At 41.8% G+C, this 18,957-nt stretch overlaps 1 protein-coding gene across 31 annotated transcripts in view; it reads left to right on the forward strand.

The window, feature by feature from the left end:
* Positions 1–18,957, forward strand: part of MAPK8IP3 (mitogen-activated protein kinase 8 interacting protein 3) — an 81,498-nt gene that overhangs the window by 27,491 nt on the left and 35,050 nt on the right. For 13 of the 31 annotated variants that reach the window (XM_052773311.1, XM_052773324.1, XM_052773314.1 and 10 more), the window contains exons 2-8: positions 282–402; positions 1,150–1,220; positions 1,976–2,067; positions 5,949–5,972; positions 9,596–9,740; positions 15,059–15,305; positions 18,018–18,120. In XM_052773311.1, coding sequence (XP_052629271.1) covers positions 282–402; positions 1,150–1,220; positions 1,976–2,067; positions 5,949–5,972; positions 9,596–9,740; positions 15,059–15,305; positions 18,018–18,120 — 803 coding nt within the window. Of the gene's footprint in view, positions 1–281; positions 403–1,149; positions 1,221–1,975; positions 2,068–5,948; positions 5,973–9,595; positions 9,741–12,476; positions 12,606–15,058; positions 15,306–18,017; positions 18,121–18,957 lie in introns of those variants that run through there. The other 18 variants (XM_052773318.1, XM_052773325.1, XM_052773332.1 and 15 more) reach the window with 9 other exon arrangements.

Consider the following 18,957-nt stretch of genomic DNA (forward strand, 5'->3'; position numbering starts at 1 on the left):
TGAAGATGATAGAGTTGCGCTGGTTTACATAACTCATGTTGGACCATAGTTTATGTATTAATTATACATTAAAGATAGCTAATACTTTCTCATATAAAATAGTCTCCTCAGCTTGATTAAATGCTATTGTACTAATTACAGTACTTAAAAATTCTTATTTCCTATTTTGTAATTTATATTCTCTCAGGTTTTTTTGTGAGGAGAGGAAAAGTCATACAGGGCAAACACATTTTACATTTATTCCTTATCTGTGCTTCCTTCTCTGCCTCTTCCCTATTCAGAAGTTTATAGAGTTTGAAGATGCACTGGAGCAGGAGAAGAAAGAACTACAAATCCAAGTGGAACACCTTGAATTTCAGACTCGACAGCTGGAGCTGAAGACCAAAAACTATGCAGATCAGAGTAAGCAAAGTTGTACACCAGACATGATTATACACTTTGCCTTCTACACAGATATACTGCCACTTTGAAAGTATTTTTCATACTTTTTGTTTGTTTAATGTAATTTACGCAAAGCCTGAAATGCCTGGGCATCCTTTACTTTGGTATAAAATTCTGATCCTTCTAAAGAATGGGATATATCCACACTAATTTAGTAGCAGCTTCACTGCTTCTCGTGTGGAGCATGCTCAGTCTCTCCAGATGCAAGATTTGGGCCACTGGTGAAGCTTTGGAACCTGCTTTACAGTTTCTCCTTGTCCCTGAATAGAACCTCCCATTTTTTTCTCATAGAAACTATTACATTTATTTGTTTGTTTGTTTATTTATTTATTTTTACATTTTCTTCCTTAATATGTGCAGCCATGCTTTGTTGGCTGAGGTTTCCCTCAGAATTCATTGGTGTTTTGTCCAGTACTCCTGCTCCTCAAATAGCCAGAGGTGCCCATCCCAGAGGGTAATTAATGTCGAACTAGAACACTTACAGGGCACCAGGCTATTGCTGAAGAACTTTGCTTCTGTGGGGAACATGCAGGTACCCATGAATTGAGTTTGTAATGATGACCAGATCCCATAGTGTGCATTATTCTGTACCGGCTTGTTTTGTTCAGTAGGTACAAACTAATTTCTAACAAAATATGCTTTGCGACTTCTAGTTTCTTTTGAGAGCCTGATGTGTGTTAGCTGATGGTTGGAATCTTCTCTTCATAGTTTCACGACTGGAGGAACGTGAATCAGAAATGAAGAAAGAGTATAATGCTCTACATCAGCGTCACACAGAGGTAGGATGTCATCTCATTATTTCTAAATAAATAAACTCTTAGCTTACATGTAAAGTCATGTCAAAGAATTCAGCTTTACAATACTAGTGATGACTAGAGCTTCTGAACTTAGGGAATATCAGAAATATCTGAATGGAGGGTGTAAAGAGGATGGAGCAAGGCTCTTTTCAGTGGTGCCCACTGACAAGACCGGAGGCAACTGGCACAAACTGGAACACAGAAGGCTCTCTCTGAACATGAGTAAAAACTTTGCTGGGAAGATGACGAGCGCTGGCACAAGTTGCCCAGAGACGTGGTGGAGTCTCCATCCTTGGAGCTGTTCAGAAGCCATGTGGACATGGTCCTGGGCAACCAACTCTAGGTGGCTGTGTTTGAGCAGAGACGTCAGACCTGTTGGACCCCAGGAGGTTCCTTCCAACCTCACTGGTTCTGTGATTCTGTGAACAGTGCTGCACTACCTCACCTCCCACTGCCAGTGAGCCTCCAGGACATGTCTTACATTACTTTTGGGTATGCTCTGTCATGGCTCTTCCATTATAAGATTAAGTTTAAGTCATTTCCAACACTATTTGCTGTCAAATCTTCTGTCAGATTAGTCCACTCACTTACATCATAAGCTTAGGAGACAAGAGCAAAGTCAAGGAGATGTGCAAAAAAAAAAGGGAATTGGAAATGGGTGCTGGAGAATATCAAACAAAAGCAGAAAATGAATCTTTTCTTCTCTGTTTGGCTCATGGATTTTTCTCTCCTCACAGATGATCCAGACCTATGTGGAACACATTGAGCGATCCAAGATGCAGCAAGTTGGGGGAAATAATCAAACTGAGGGCAGTCTACCTGGGAGAAGGTAGGGCCATAACCTCTCCATGTAATGTATGCCATCCGGGAACTTACAAACAGTGCACGTATTTGAGAGAGAGAAACAAGAAGCAGGATCTTTCCTTGTGAGCATGGATTGTAGTTGAAGTTTTTTTGTAATGGGTTGTGGGTACGCTTGACGACAAGGAGCTTTATGTGTTCTTAGGCTTAGGCTTTGTCATGCTGCTATTGATGGGGGGCCTCTGGAAAAATACATTTATGTTCTTAGGTAGCATGTAAAAGGTTTATCTCTAAAATGGATGGAGGTGTCAAATAAAGTATTTGTGTGTGTGTGTGTGTGTGCGCGCGCGCATGTCTTTGTATGTGTGATAGCCAGCAAAACCATAGCAATTAAATGCGTTAGCCATTATAGGATTTTTTTTTCCCTGTTCCTTCAAGGGAAGCTTTCTGTGAGTCAGTCACCCAATAGGCCTATTTATGCCCAAGAAATTGATTCTTTCCTCCCTCCCAACCCTGTTTTCAGAGCACCAAACCGGTAAGAACCAGCCTTTGTTTAAAGAAGGTAGTGGTAGGAAGGGAGTTCAGTATATAGAAGAACTAGTCTTTTGTAGTCTTAGAACAAATTTAAAGCATAGAAGTCACGGTTACATTGATTTCAGTACAGATACATCTGGTTTTAACTGGTATGTGAAGGAACCAAATGATTCCTCTCTGCTGATACTGTATACCAGTAACATTGCCCACAGGGTGAGAAGTAGAAATGATGTTCCATAAATACCAGTTAGAGAAGTAATAGATCACATAACACATAATCTACTCAGATTAAGCATAATATGTTAAATCACTCAGCCATAAAAAAGATGTTTTCAGTGGAAATTTTTATACGTCGCAGCTTACTATTTGTGTTAATCATCACATGCTAATGAGATGATTAACACTATAGTGACACTGTCTAACCCAGGAAGTTTTAAGCTAAAACAGTGTTTTCCAGGGAAACAATATTGATGAAGTGACATGCTGCAGGAGATGAAATCTTTTTGTTGTCTTTGCCTGTCTTTTTTTAACTTTTAAATTTCTTCTGGCCTTGAGGAATGTTAAAAGGTTTTGCACACATGCTGACCACAAGCCGTGGGAGCTGTTGGTCTGAAAAATAGATAGAGACAGTACCAGCTGCACAGGAATACTTGGAAAAGAGTGCTTGCTAGGTGCATACTCCATCATCTCTTACAAAATATGTCTGACTGATCTTGGTTAATATCTGTGAACTTCAGCTGGTTAATATCACTGAACTTCACTCAAAAACCAAATCTTTGGGAAGCATTAGGCTAAGAAAAGGAGTGGGAATGGCATGTCAGGCTATACACAAAGGGCAGCATGGGCAAAGGCATGGAGATTAAAGTACTGAGAAAACAGATAAATGGAAAGCCATGAAGGTTTGTGAAGTATCATCTGGTATGGAGGATGAAATGCAAAAGAAGAGCATTGAACAAAATTTGGAGATGAAGAAAGAGAAAAATTATTTGAAATTAAGAATAAAATATATTAAGAATAAAGGAAGAATACGTGAGGATATTTAGTAACTTGTATTTAGGTCTGTAACACTTAAATGCCAGAATGTCAGTTGGTTTTGGGGTAATGTGGAATGGAAATTTCAGGTCCTGGCATAGGACATGTAAATACCCTCTGTCTGCTATGGCTCCCTGTAGCTGGATTGGACTGCTCTGGAAAAGATGGAATTCAAATTGCCAAAGTTTTGTCTGTGTATTGTAAGAAAGAAGAAGGAAGAGAAAAAGAGATCCAACCCCACCTTGTCAATGAAAGTGGCTTGAAGGATGGAAAGGGAGTAGTAAAAGACATGAATCTTCAGAAGCTTTGGTAACTAGCCTGGGACTCCTGCCAGGTTCCCTGCAGCCTTGCAGTCACGCAATATCCTGAGCTGGAAGGGACCCACAAGGATCAGAGTCCAACTCCAGTCTCCACACAGGGCAACCTAAAGGTTAAGCTATATATCTAAGAGCATTGTCCAAACACTTCTTGAACACTGACAGGCTTGGAGGCATGACTGGTTCTCTGGGGAGCTTGTTCCAGTGCTTGACCTCCCTCTCAGTGAAGAATTTTTTTCAATGCTGTCTACTTGCTATTTCATTACCTCCCATAATAATTAAAGATACTTCTGTAGCCTTGGCTACAAGAATAACTTGCAGCTGGAAGATACTGGTATCTCAAAGAAAGATCCTTTATTTATTCTGAATCAGTTGATAAGATTTCTGTACTCATTTATAAGGCTACCAAAGCCTTACGTAAAGGAAGGAAAGACACAGTTATATGTGAATCAAGGGGGACTATTTACCCTTCCTCTTATGACAGTCGAATAGTCCTTTTGGAAAAGAGTATCTTACAGTATTTCTTCTAGAGAGGAATAACTAAAGGCTGTTGTAGTTGTTGAGTGGGCTGTATAACAAGTTATCTCTGTGCTCTATTTTCTGCAAAACAGTAAATGAGTCTCGCAACAGAGAGTGGTTTAGGAGAGCAGAAATAACTGCAGAATACAATTGGCGTCTGGCTAAATTGTCTAAAATATAAAAATCTATTGGGGGGAAAAAATAATCAAAAGATAGATAGCAGCCTTCCTAGCCAAAAGAGACAGGCATGAGGGGTGTAGAAAGCAAGAGAAGACATGGTGGAAAAAGAATCAGTAGTTTGCAGGTGTTCTTCTGTTCATAAAATCTCCCTTATCAGACTTATTTTTCTTCCTTCTCCTCTCCCCCTTGCAGTCTGGAAGTCCACAGTGAGCTCCCAGAACATGGTTTGATCCTAGTGTTAGAGCTGAAATGGGATAAGTGTGGTAGGCTTGTTTCCCTTCCCACTTACCCTTCTGTAAATAAGAATGTATCTGTGGAAGTACTTACACAGTAAAATTATAAAAGTACCATAGGGAAAAGCTTACTTAGGGCTTCTCTCTTTTAAAGGGTGGTTCATATATGCACCTGCCAAATTTGGGTTGGACTGCATCGTAGAAATTGATTTTAATGAGATTTTCCTTTCCTGACTTTCAAATAAGCTAATATTAATTGTGGCTTTATGTTATCATTCCATGAAAGAGATGCACAGTGAAAAGTGTTACTGGTTATATCTGGAAGACTCCCGTGCTCTGGGATGAAGGGCAAAATTTTCATCAAGAATTGCCTCTTCACATTAGAGAAATAGTCTTTCACCCTTTTAAGTGTGGCATATATTGCTAGTCTCCTTGGAGAGAAAAAAACGAGAAACACTGTATGCCTATGAAAGCCCCTGATGGGACTGTGATCCGAGTTTGCAGGAACCACCAGTGGGAAATGGGACTTTTTCCTTCATTTCAAGCTTCGCACTGTTTGTGTGTGTGTGTGTGTGTGTGTGTGTGTGTGTAGCTCTGTGTTTGTATATGGTTGTGCACAAGCACGCGGGTCAGATGTGGTTTTGTGTCACTGCGCAGCTGGGTGGGGGTGAATGCCAGCATTTGTCTATCTTGGTGCACTGATGCGCACTGCGGGGGACACGGGCATAATTTCTCATGGCCTGTCACACAAATTTGAGTGCATTTATTTATTTTCATCTGTGGATGTGCTTGGGTGTGTTAGACTGCATAGGGGTGCATATTTGCATAAGACCGTAAGTACATCGAGTATGTTTGCCTGTCACTTGGGAGAAGTTTGTGCAAGAACTATTGGGGGGTATGTGTATCAACTGCCACCCAAGAGTGGTAACGAGTACAGTGCACACTTCCACATGGTGTGGATTACAGTGCATGCGTATCCCGTGTCTGTTGTAGGGCTGCATGCTTGCATGACCTTTGCTCTCTAATGGTTGTTTTTTTGTCTCGCTTTTTGTGCGATTGCTGCTCTGTTTTGGCTGTTATGTTTGTCACTGCAGTCATCGCCAGTCATGGAGGAAAAGGTAAATCCTATTGCTGCATCTTAACTTTGTTAATCCTAGTTTTGGAGGTTGCTGTTGAGTGGCAACAGTGTGATGCTGGGAACGTACTGTACCAGCACATTTGCCCTCTTTGTCTGCTGGCACCTGTGTTAGACTTGCTCGTTCGGGTGAGGCAGAGGGAGCCATCAAGCTGCTGGGATAACACATCAGGAAGAAGCTTGTGTACTCAAATGCAGAAGACACAGTTCAGTCCCAAAACAGGATCAGTCCTCTGTGGTTGGACATTTACACTTCAGGTCCCAGAATGTTTTAAAAAGTCATCTTTTGTCCCTTATTTTACTGTAGAGTACAAGGCATGCATATTTGCTGAGTGGGGCAGAAAATGCATGTCACAGTTAGTAGCTCTCTGAAGGCACTGCTGACTTTGGGCTGGGCAGTGAGTTCTATGCCCAGAGCCTGCAAAGAGAGCAGTTCTTGTCTTTAAATGCTGCCAAACAAACTATAGTTTTGTTATGTTTTATAAGCTTTAGGATGTTACTTGTAGAGCATCCTGATCCCAGGTTTTGGCTACTGCAAACCTTTATTGAGGAGTTTGCTGTTTACCTTGTAACGCAAGGTGGAACTAGCCAAGTGTTAAGAGTCACCCTGTACTGGAAAGAATTGGGTGTATGAAGGTTACTTCAGCACTCAGAAGACCAGCCCTGAGGATACTCTAAATTTCTTTGAAGACTGGCAGTCAACCCCAGGACTGCAAAGCTGAAGTTAGCTCTTCTGTGGTGTTTGTTCTTTCCCTTTCCCTGGGAGGTTCAGAAGAGGCTGGAAGGTGTTTCAGAAGAGGCTGGAAGGTGTTTCCAAAGAAACTCAGCAAGGAAACTTCCTAACAAACAATCTACGTTAAAATCCTTTCCTGAAGATCCTACAGCTTCTGATGCTATGGAGACTTTGTACCTCTGTTTCTCTTTAGCAGGGATTGTGAAGTTCATACGTTCCCTGTACATTCAGTGGGGTGCTGTATCTTCTTGCATGTTGAATGTGCATGTGTTTGTATATGAACATAGAAATAAGCTATGGGTTCCCAGAAGAAATCTGATAGAGATTACCTAAAGAGGAAGTGTAATTTAGTGCTTCTTGTAGCACACATTTGGGATGGCTCATATTTCTCAGTGCTGTCAGTGAGTTACGTCAGGCCATCCCAGCATAGTCACAAAAGCGTTTATATTATAGCATGTTGTTAGATACTCTGACTGCACCACTTATTTTGCAAGGAATGTTTTGCAGTTACAGGACATTTTCTCCAGCTGTGGACACCTGTGAAGCATGACTCTCTTAAGACCATCATTCTAACCTGGAGAAGAGAAAAGATAAGAAACTAATGGTTAAAGCAGCTCAAAAGATGGCCTATTTTTTTTTCCCTCCCTGAAAAGAATGATTCTTTTGAAGTAGACTCTTTGGGACCCTTGAGTTATTTCTTTAACTGTAAAACTAGGACTTTTCTGTCTGTGTGGCATAGAGTTCCAATTTCTAGTTTTGAATCTCTTAATAATCTCTTATACATAACTGACTGTACTTTTTGTGGCTTTTAGATCAGTAAAGTGCCAGGGGTGAAGATTTCATATTAGGGGAAAAATTTCCGTAGTATGTTATTTAGAAACTTAAAACACAGCTGTTTGTTAGAGACTTTCAGGGTCTTGGAATGATAGCAGTAGGCTAAAGAGAAGTAAATGCAGGCAGACAGACAGAAGTAAATGTACTTCGGCATCATGACCTATTAGGAGCAGGCATAGATGGCAGGGGAGATGTCATATATCAGTATTTAGGCAAACAGCAGTGAAATGTTTTCTATAAACCTTCAGCGATTTTTAATATTTAAAAGTAACAAGCACCAAGATGCGTTTTGAGCGGAAAGGCTACAAGGAAACTGATAATTCTTATCACATATGAATCTGGTTTTGAATCTGTTGAAAGATGACTGCATCTTCTCTATAAAAGAAAGTCAGGTTAATCAGGTTGTGTCAATGATCTGTGTTCCTCTAAAATCCAGTTACGTGCTGCCTTTGTAAGACAGTTTGTGTATGAAACTTCCATGTATGAGTCTTTAGGATCTTCAGGAGAGAATTTAATGCGGATTCTTAGGAAAAGTGCATCCCAAATCTCCTTGCTGGGCCACACTGGAAACACCTTTCTGCCCCTTCTGCCTGTCCAAGATAGGCCGCAGCAAGCAATTATTCCTCAGCACAAGCAACACTGACACAGTGGTGCAGCACACTGTGTTGGCTGGGCAGTGCTAAGCATGGGTAGGTTGGGCATTTTGGTTTTCTCCACAAACATTGTCTCCTCTGCTAGACACTCCACCTCCTTCCTTCATAAATGAGCTGGTTCATGCACCATCTCCTGTGTTAGTGTGTTTGCATACGTCCTGGGGGGCCGTAGGTCCTGCTGTGTTTGTTTCGCCCACGGTCATGGGTGAGGAGGTTGTGATGGTTGCCTAGCCTGGTCATCAGACCAGTGCTGATGGTCATTAAAGAAAGGCACATGAAGGTCTACTGTTATTAATACTGGTGTACAGAAGGGCAGATTTTATCACCTTGCACCAATAAGCAGAAGCCCCATATAGGTGTAGGTGAAGTACCATCATTGAACCCCTTTGCGGGTGCATGTCACCCAGAGGATCAGCTTAGTTCACCTCTGCAGGGCCACTGGAGTCCAGCTAGTGGAGGCTGCTGGGGGTATCCCCTAAATGGATGTATACTCTGTCCCTGCAGGCCTGCTTCTCTGGCACAAAACCAGTTGCCGGTTTCGGCATGCTGCTGCAGCCTTTTCCACTTCCACTGCTTGCTCTAGATTTTCTCCCACTGAAACTTGTTCTTAAAACCTGTGCCAGCTTTTATATTCAGAATCAAACCCGCAGCTAGCTAGTCACCTGCAATTGCCAGAAAGAAGAGGATGAAGAAAATGTAATTACAGACATCTGGCAATGTGAATGATGCATTCATTTATACCTTCGTTTGATTTCTGAATTTTGAGTGCATTGTAATATGGAGAGGGGGTCAGAGAGTACAAATATTATTTTTCTTGCTTAATATTGGAAGTGATCCAAAAACCTCTGATTTCTGCTGTTGGAGCTAACCAGATTTGGGGTGGAATGTACAGAAGTGCCATGTAGATGACACTTAGTTAAAAGCCTCCTTCCTGACCTGGTGATGACATCTCTAGGATCTATGGGAGCTTTTTTTTTTTTTTCTGTGAGAGTTGCTTGCTGTGGCTTGTTTTCCCACAGTACCTTTGTTTCTCAGAAGATACACTGACTTAAATTGGCTGATGGTTCCCTGCATTTTTGCATTCCCCCAAAATCTTTCATACTGATGGAGAAGTCAGTCATGCCTGTTGCGGTCACTTGACGCCCTCCCTCTTAGAGTCTCCCCAGAAAGAGGTATAGCTCTAGCAGTAGACACTATAGGTTTGAGTAGACAACACTATGGAAGTATGGGAGTTGGGAGTCCATACAGCTCCTATGTGAGGGGAAGAAGTGCAATTCAATTTCTAGTGACTAATATTTCACATAAGCTAGCGTGCTGTTTCTTTTCTATAGGAACCTTGTAAATGGCTAACAGATTGATTTCCCCTCTCTTTGTTTCTCTGTTTAGCAGGAAGGAACGTCCTAACTCTCTGAATGTCTTCCCCCTCGCGGATGGCATGGTACGTGGGCAGATAGGGGCCAAGATCGTCCCAACACTGGACCACTGGCACCTGAGTGACCTCGGCCAGCTGCAGTCCAACTCCAGCTACAAGGTTTTATAGACCATCACGGAGCAAGGGTTTCCCACTCTCCCACTGTCAATAGCATCCCATGTTTTCATTAAGATGGAGACCAATCTGTGTCCATAACCCTTTGCAGCCTCTCCCTGCTGTGCGTCTGCTCCCTTGGTAGCTGTGCTGTGGGAGGATATTCTTTTGCAGATCTGGCATATGGTGCGGGAGGGATTTGACACAGCTCCTCATGCTTCTTGTCTCAGTGATAATCTCCTTTACTTGGCTGGCCCCGAGTTGAGAGGAATCTATGGGGAGGCAGTTAGAGATTTAGGGAAGGTAAATCCTTCACTTTTTTATAGCTTATCTGGGAGAGGAAGTGGTGGAACCTGTCCCCTCTCTCCCCCTCGATAAGAGCAGTGTTTTTGCACCTCAGCTGGACTAGGCATTGGATTGCGCTTGCTTTCCAGTGTTTGTCCTTTCTGACTAATTGCTGTTCTGCCTTTCCTATCTTCATTAAAAGGTCTCCTAATCCTCTCTGGATGCCCAAGTCTTGCACTGTGCTTAGAAGTCTTAAGTTCCTCATATATCTTGTCATTGCTCTAGACTTGCATTGTCTACCTTCAATACACTTGTCACCTTCAATGCACTGCCTTCTGCACTGGGGCTTGCCAAAAAACTCACAGCACTGCAACTGCACTGAAGCAGCTGCATGGTTCTGCCTGTTGCTTGTGGTGCTCTGCTCTGCCATTTGGAGACTGGTCTGAGCACAAAGACCCAGATGTTGTACTCTTAGCTGACAGGTTACTGCAGTTGTTTACAGTTTAGACTGCACATGGTGACCCACATTTTCCATGAGCTGTACCTGTAGACTTCTCAAAGTCTTTGTGCTCAGGATCCCACCAAATTCCTCTCTTTGAATGATGTTCCGCAAATGCCCTGTGACAGGCCTGAGACCCAGTGGTGCATCTACCCAGCACGGCTTACAGTATGTCCATCAGTATCTCACAGAACTTCTGGTCTGCTTTAAAAGTGTTTGATAAAATTTACTTTCTCTCTGCCTGGAATTTGTAGAACATCAGGTGTTTTATATGTCACATGTAAGGACTGGTGTCCTTTTGAGAAGTTGTAAATCACTAATCCTGTAAAATACATTGAGGCAGTAAAGGCAAAGAGGAGGAGAAAAAAAACGAATTAAAAACGCAACTTGTGCCCATTCTGCATGTCTCCAGATTACGTTAATGGTACTTTGGCCTGAGGGACTCTGCGGGAGTGGCGTCCTTGATGCATAGCACAAGAAATTTAGACAAATTCAAAATTTATGCAGAAAACAAAGCAGCAACTTCCCTTTTTTAACACTACCTTTGTAAAGTAGCCAGGCCTAGCACAGCACAAACCTTTGTACTTCGTCAGCTCTCTGCTATCATGGCAGTTGGAAATCCAAAAGCGAGATCTTTGGATAGGGTGGAGACTGTTCTTGCAACCCAACCCTTGCTGTAGTATTAGAGGCATAGAAATTTGGGAAACGTAGCAACTTGCAGAATGCCATTCGGGTCCTACAGTCATTTCTGGAGAGTTTTGCCTGGAATTAGGGAATAGCAATGCCACAGTGCAATAACATAATTAAGGATGGTGGAGATGAAGAAAAAACATGAATGTGTTTCTTCAGACTTATGCTGTGCCAACACAACACTGCTGCAAGGACACAGACAGCAATCAAAATGCACAGAGACCAACCCAATTCTGGTTCTGGAACCAGTTTATTCCTTGGGATCTCCAGGCAGTGCTGCACACTGTGGTGTGAACATGCCCTCGAGCTCTTCTAGTGATCAGGCATGTGTGGCAGGTGTTAGTTTTTAGGGAAGGGCTGGGAGGACACTGGGGCTAGATCCATCTTCCACAGACTTGCTAAGGCATAATTCTTTAAGCAGTACCATTGCAGAACTTCTGAAAGAAGTTGAGTGGATCTTGCTGATAACCCAGCATCTGCATTGCAGGAGAATGCAGCAGGAACCCAGATAAATTGGAATCTTTGATGTCCCAAGTTCAGGTAATGGAGGGGTACTGACTGGATCTCTTAGTCATTTGTTGGTGGTGGTGTCAGGCAAAAAAACCCCATTTCTGGTTACAAGAAAGCTTTGTGCCGAAGTAGTAGTGTGCTGGTCCAAATGTATCTGATGGGTAGTGCTGGGATTTGCGTTGGTGCTCATTAGGGAGACTCAGAAATGGGATGCTGGGTTTAATGAGGCTAGCCGGTAGGGTAGAGTTAGAGAGCTTGGGCTGTGGAAGACTTGGATGGGGTAGTGCGTTACAGAGGATTTCCTAAGAGTATGGAGCAAACCTATGAGTAATTAAAGGATGTGATTGGCTGGCTGACTAGATTTGCAATTTGGAATGGAGATTTTCCTCCTGCAAGCTTTTTGCACACTCTCTGACTGGAATGCTATTTCTTAAATATTTTGCATGACTGAAATCTCACCAGTACTTCTCATGCACTCGTCGCCTCTTCTTCAGCAGCTCTGACATTTCGCTGACATCAACTGCACACACGTGACTCACCTTCCCAGTATGTATACCCTGACTCTTCTGACTAGTTTTCCTTCTTCATGGGGCCATACTATAGTTATATTTTAAGTGTCCTTGTATACTTTTTATTACTATTTTCTGTTTTAGTTGCTGTCATTATTTTATTTTTAAATTCAGTTGTACATTTATTTTATACAATGTTTTGGAGATGAAAGTCCTTAACATTTTTGTTTTTATGTACTATGCTTTCAGTGTTATAACCATACAATTGTGGCTTCTCATGGTGACATATGACTGCTATGAATGTTGGGCCTTTGCAATGCATTTTGGAGGTCACTACTACACATTTGATGTTTAGGAGGTTGACAGGTATGGCTGTAGGTAAGTGGTGGTTGTGGAGAGTATTCTTTGGGTGAGCTATGGGTTATGGAGAATGCCTCCTATGCTGTAGAGGAGAGCTGTACGCTTAGTGGACTATTTAGCATTAATGGAGCACTCAGGACAATAGAAGGAAGATACCAGCAAAGATTGATAGAGCTTCTGGACTGTGAAGAGAAGTGCCTTGGTAGTATTTACATTTGGGAGTAATTTCTCCAATGCAGGCGGGTAGGTTGATAAAGTACGTTTCCTAGGTAAATACAGGATGTATAACCAAAGAGTAAGTGAAAGACCAAGGTAATTACTGACTGGTGTGTTCTGGGTGAGGGGCAGATTATGTCAATAAACAAGAAGTTACAGGATATCTCTCATACAAATATCACCCTATAGACACTGATGATACAGGGTTTCTGAATGACATCTAGTTCCTAAGAACAAGGAATGACATGTGGACCCACCTGGGTGTCTCTTTTACAGTGCTAAGATGCTCATGGACTTTGGTTATGCTTATAGACTTACAGTGAGTACAAGAACATCTCTGAATCCTTTCATCCAACAGAAGTTTTGTTTGGGGAAAGAGGTTTTATGGTTGCCCTTTACACATGATACTCTTCGTCCCTTTGTACATTAGAAAGCACAGCAGGCATACTGCAGTTGAAGTAGTACAAGGCTTACTGGATTGTATTTTTTCTCAAAAGCCTGGTTTGATTTTTTTTTTCTTTACATATAAGGAAAGTAGCTCCTGAAAGACGAATATGAAGTAGAGGTGGAAAGTGTGGTTTTCACATGTAGCAGCCTAAGTGGAAAGTCCCCATCTCAGTCTTGATGCTAAAATCAACAAATGTGCAGGGAGATGATTTGAATGTCCATGTGGGAACGTGGGTGCTGTTTGGACTGACAATGCAGAAACTATATACTAAATGTGGATCACATTTAATGGTAATGCAGTTTTAAAACTTAATTTCCAATATAAATGCACAGATGCAATATAAAACCTTTGACTTCCACAGTGCAGTGTACGGAAGGAATTTTAAGATAAGCATACAGAGGCCAGTCTAATTAAAGGAAGATCTTAATAAGATTCCAGATTTAAAAAAAAAATATGGCTGCAAAGGGTTAAGTCACCATTTTCTTCAGTCTTCTCTCTCATCCCATTTTGAATTTTTTTGTCATGTTGTGAAGTTATTAGAACAAGAGAACGAGACTTCCAAATTAGTGAAGTGAAACAGCATCACAGCTCCAAGGTTGGGAGGCTCAGAGCAGCCTCTGAGCAGAATCATGATCTTTCTAGTACTTGCACAGGAGGGGAAAGGCAAGTAGTAAAGTTTAAAGCTGGGTCTGGATGTGCCGATGCTGAATGTCACTGCACCCAATTGCAACTCATTATCACATATAACTCAACATTAATTTTGTCATATCCCTGCAGGCAGTAATTAGAGTGGGCTGCCATGAAGAATGGGGAGATCTCATTTGGGTCCGGGAGTGATCACAGCATTGGTCAAGACGTTAATTGGTTGACAGTGAAGCAGTGCTGCTTTAATTGACAAACAAGGGTCACAGTGTAAAATCCTGACAGAGCCTTTAAAGCCTCCCATGTTTTTCAAGAGGTGGTATTACAAGAAATGGGGCTGTAATGTCTGTAAAACTGAGAGCCATTTGTGCGCATTTCACACTGGGAATCCATCTCCTATTTTAATTTGTAAGCTTCTGATTTTTGAGTTCTTGGGTTTTGTCCTGTCATTTGGAAGTGGGGAGACCACACCTCTTTCTACTGTGTTGTCAAGATAGACCAATGCCCGGCTAGCTTCTGCATAAGGTGATATGGGGACATAGGTCTCCTGTGCTAGCGAAGTCAGACCATCCCAGCTTGGTATCCGCTTTGCTTCTGCAGTTTAGTGTCAAAACCACTTTGCTGTTCTCTCATCTAGGTTGTGTTGATGGCTTACAGTAATGACATCATCCAAGACCTCTTAAGAGGCCAGATCCTTCCCAAGCAGTAACCATGTTGCCTTCCAGTCTTGGGAAACGCTGGCCTGGCTTACCGCAAGTGCCACAGCCCTTCAGCTTCCACTGAAGTGTGAGCTGCAGGTGCTTTTTACTTACGATGCTGCAGGTGTTTTTTACTACGATAAGGCCACCTTTCCTGAGATGCATGATGAAGAGATGACATACTGACGTGACTTGTGAAAAACAGTGTTTAGTAGTAAAGGAGGAAGGCTATCAGTCCTTTCATAGGTGGGATTTGCTTGCTGAGTTCAGCATGAGAACTTACTGCTTCATTGTGGTTGCAGTGCCTAGTGTCACCCTCAAGCGCTGGACGTGTAAATGGTACAGCGAGCAAGACTCATTCTCCATAATGCGTTAAGGCAGCCATACACCAACAAATGGGAGATTAATTGAAATGTATAGCTGTGCTTTTCCCTTTTTGTTCTTCCCCCACCCTGGAATTGGTATAGTGCCCCCAAGATGAAATGTCTGAATCCGGGCAGTCCTCAGCAGCTGCCACACCGAGCACCACTGGAACCAAGTCCAACACTCCCACGTCATCTGTGCCGTCTGCTGCTGTCACACCATTGAATGAGAGCATCCAGCCCATCAGTGAATACAATGGTACGACCAAGAGCAATAAGAGGGCACGAGAAAAGCGGAACAGCCGGAACATGGAAGTCCAAGTCACGCAGGAGATGAGGAATGTCAGCATAGGTATGGAAGCTGGAGCTTGGGTACTTGGTCATTAAAGTAGTTGGCTTCCCAGTGCTTGTGTCCCTCTGTTACAGGAAGAGGCTGGAGACTCTGGGGGTAATCAGCTTCATAAATATAGAATTTGAAGTAGCCTTACTTAGAAAGATACATGAGTGAGACAGGGCTGATTGGATCTTAGGAGGTTTCTGGGTAGCAAGTTTTTAAAACGCCGGTAGTATGAATAGTTTCACAAGTATACAGGATGGGAGTAGGTTATTGAGTTCAGTCCCCTGCAGTTGCATTCATCCGTGTCATAGAGCCTCTTTCATGAACAGTCAAGTCCCCCAAAAGCTAACTGAACTTTTGGAAAGCTGTTTCTGGACCTTATCAATATGATAGTTAAAAGCTTCCATTTAGTTTTCTCTCTGGATTTATTTGTAAGTGTTTTATATCCAGTTGTTTATATGCCAAATTTGTCAGTCAGGTTAAATAATTATTTTCCCTTCTGTGTGTTTATCCCACACCCTGATGTGTTTAAAAATAGCAATTATATCCAGCTGTTTTTCTCAGCTAAATAAGCTGTTTTCTTTTAGTCTATTTCTTATGTAAGAACCCCCCCAAATCTTTGGAAGTTAGAGTTGTTTTCTCTCCACTTCTGAAGTTGTTTAGTGATTTGAATTAATGATTTCTTGTCAGGAAAGCCATCATTTAAGCCTTTAGCACCAGGCTGTTTAAAAAAAGAAAATGGTGTAATAACATGATAAAAGCCCCTGTCTGTTCTTTTTAACATAGCTGTGCTAATGTAGTGTCTGAGCAACTCCCAGCCTGTATTGTATTTAGACTTGCAGCAGCCTTCAGAAATGAGAAGTGGTCTGTTTTACAAGTCATGAACTTATATACAAAAGGACTGTAAAACCAGCTGAAGATTGTAAGGAAAGTCTGTGCAGGAGCACAGGGGTGAGCATAGGTCTCCAAGGTTAGCATATGAATCAGATAATCATCTTTTTTCCTAAGTGGTACAGATGATATTCCTCTGCTAACATTCACAAGCTGGTTCCTAACAAATTAAGACTATAAAGTAACATCTTTTGTTGTAGCATTTGAATGAGAATTGTCATGGCTGAGTCCCATTCTGTATTTTATTAGCTGCTGAGGAGGTCCCAGGGTCACAGAAGTCAATCTGCCAGAAACTAATGTAGTTCTCCATAAAAGTGTATGGCTTCTGCATAGCCAACTGTTAAATTGTGATCTGTTTGGTGAGCCTGGCCAAGGCAAGTCAGTATAAGCATTGGTATCAGAGAAATTGAGCATGGATATCAGTAGTTTGAATGCCCTATAAATACTTACCCTTATTTTTACATTTGCTGCTTTACAAGCTCGTTTACCATCAATAGCTTTCTTGGATCAAAGTCTGCTCTCTTCTCTGTGTGTGCAACTATGAAGTCACTGTGCATCTGAAAGCTTCTTTTTTCTTGGTGGAAGTATCATGTTGTGGAATCTGCTCAAGGCAGATAATTCTGTCTTTCCTATGTGGTCTGCATATTCAGCCTTTCAGCTATTTCTCACACATAATGCCAAATCGGATCTCCATGCTGAGGAGAAACACAGATACTTGAATTTTAATTGTGTATTTTACGCATCTATAATTAAAATGTCTGTCTGTGATGTACATGCCTTAGAGCTGAACTACCAAAAAAAGGTACTCGAAGGTATTTGCAGAAAAGCTTCCCAGCTTGAAAAAATAAAGAAAAGGAATCCTCTGTTTCTGTGAGCTTGAGAACCACTGGTGTATGGATGCCTACTGTGGCAACAGATACACATCACACTTTGTCTTCAAACATGGCATTTGTTGCCAGCTGGTGCACAATGCCAGCCTAAAAGAATAAAATCAACACTCAAGTTGTCATGGACTTTGTATATTTGGCTACTGAGGCCATTTGAAAAGGTCAAAAATTCGACATCTAACATCGTTGAGGGACTAACATAGTTTACAAATTAGGTCTTTAATCCTGCAAGAATTTTTTGTGTGAACAGACACTGTGTTTATATTGCTTGTTTAGAGTAGGTGCAGGTCTGAGCTTTTGAACAGTTTGGTATCCAATAAATGTGACTTGACAAGAGGAGGAAATTCCTTATTCTTTAAATACTGGCTTCAGGCTGTAGATTATACAGAAACCAGAGCAGATTTCATGTATTGGTTTTTAAGTGAAATTTCACTGTAATGGGTATCTAAACCAGTTGTAGACTTGAGAATTTGTATTGAAAAATTATTTCTATTAAAACTAAATAGTGTCCATTCATAACTACAGTAACGTCTGTGAAGCTATACAGAAAATCACTTTGTTGTCTTCAGTCTCAGCTAAAGTTGTGTGGTGATTGGAGAGTTTTTACCGACAGATAAAATGTTTATTTGGAATTTATTTTAATGGATGAAGTATTTCTGTTTATCACATTTTAATGAGGATTCAGGCCAATGACCTTGTTGACACTCTGGTATGGTGGGGGGAAGGGGATGCTTAGGGTCTTCCTGCTCTGGAATTTTGAGGGCATCTTCCCAGCACTGGTGCATTTGTGACTCTAGTTGATCAGCCGCTTTCTGTTCCTATTTTAAGACTTTGAACATGACACCATGAAATTTTAAAACCTTGATATTCAAAGCTGCAAAAGTCCCTTCAAGGAACACCATCCTGTGAAAGTCCTGATCCTATAGACCATATGTATTGTCTTACCTAGGAATGGGCAGCAGTGATGAGTGGTCTGATGTTCAGGACATCATAGACTCTACTCCAGAGCTGGATATGTGTCAAGACCCCCGCCTGGAACGGACTGGTAACAGGTATTGATTGTGACTTTTCACTGTGTGCTCTTTCGCTTGGTTTTATGAGGAGTGAGGAATGGATGCTGTGGCTCACACTGAGTTCAAGGTGCAGCTGTTTGAGAAAGTCTATATATTCTGCCTAGTGTGAATATGAGGGGTCCTGACCTTCTTTGAGTTCTCCAGAGAAGGCAAATGTCTGCTGGTAGTCTGCAGAAGGATCTGTGCAGCTGACCAACAACTGGGCTTGTTTGCCTTGCTGGTTCAGGGAGGACGGAGAGATGGAGCAACAGAAGGTTTAAGACAGGCAAAGAGGACGTGGGCTTAAGCTATCAGGAGGAGGGAAAAGATGCATTTGTCTAACAGATCAGTTCTGAATTCAGTTTGTTAAAACCCAAGCTTTTTTCAGTGTTAATTTTTGAAGTGTTTGAAGGGCTCTTCCTTGGTGAGGCTGGTCAGAGCAATTTTGACCCATCAGTGCACTCGGGACCTCGACAAGAGTTCTCTGAACTAGCAGACTTTTACTGAACTACTCTGCTGCTCTGGTTCCTATCCATCACCCGTTTTTTGCTAAATAGGAGGCTCCCTAAAGGCTATTAATTTTGGCACTGTATTTCTGTGAGGCATGTATTAGTCTAGAATTATTAGTCTAGGTACCTTGATTCATTTTTACTAAGGTCAGGTGGTTAATTTTACAGGATTCCTTAATTTTTACCCTCATCCAGTGGGTAATTTGGCACTACACCAGCAAAAATAATCCCCTAGCTCTTACAGGTATGCAGAAGATAGTACCCTGACAAAGTGAAGGCAAGATTTTCTCACAGTCCAAATCTGGACTGGATTTGCCCTGTTAAGCAC

Source organism: Harpia harpyja, chromosome 21 (assembly GCF_026419915.1).
Source record: "Harpia harpyja isolate bHarHar1 chromosome 21, bHarHar1 primary haplotype, whole genome shotgun sequence".
In the NCBI taxonomy this organism is placed as follows: domain Eukaryota; kingdom Metazoa; phylum Chordata; class Aves; order Accipitriformes; family Accipitridae; genus Harpia; species Harpia harpyja.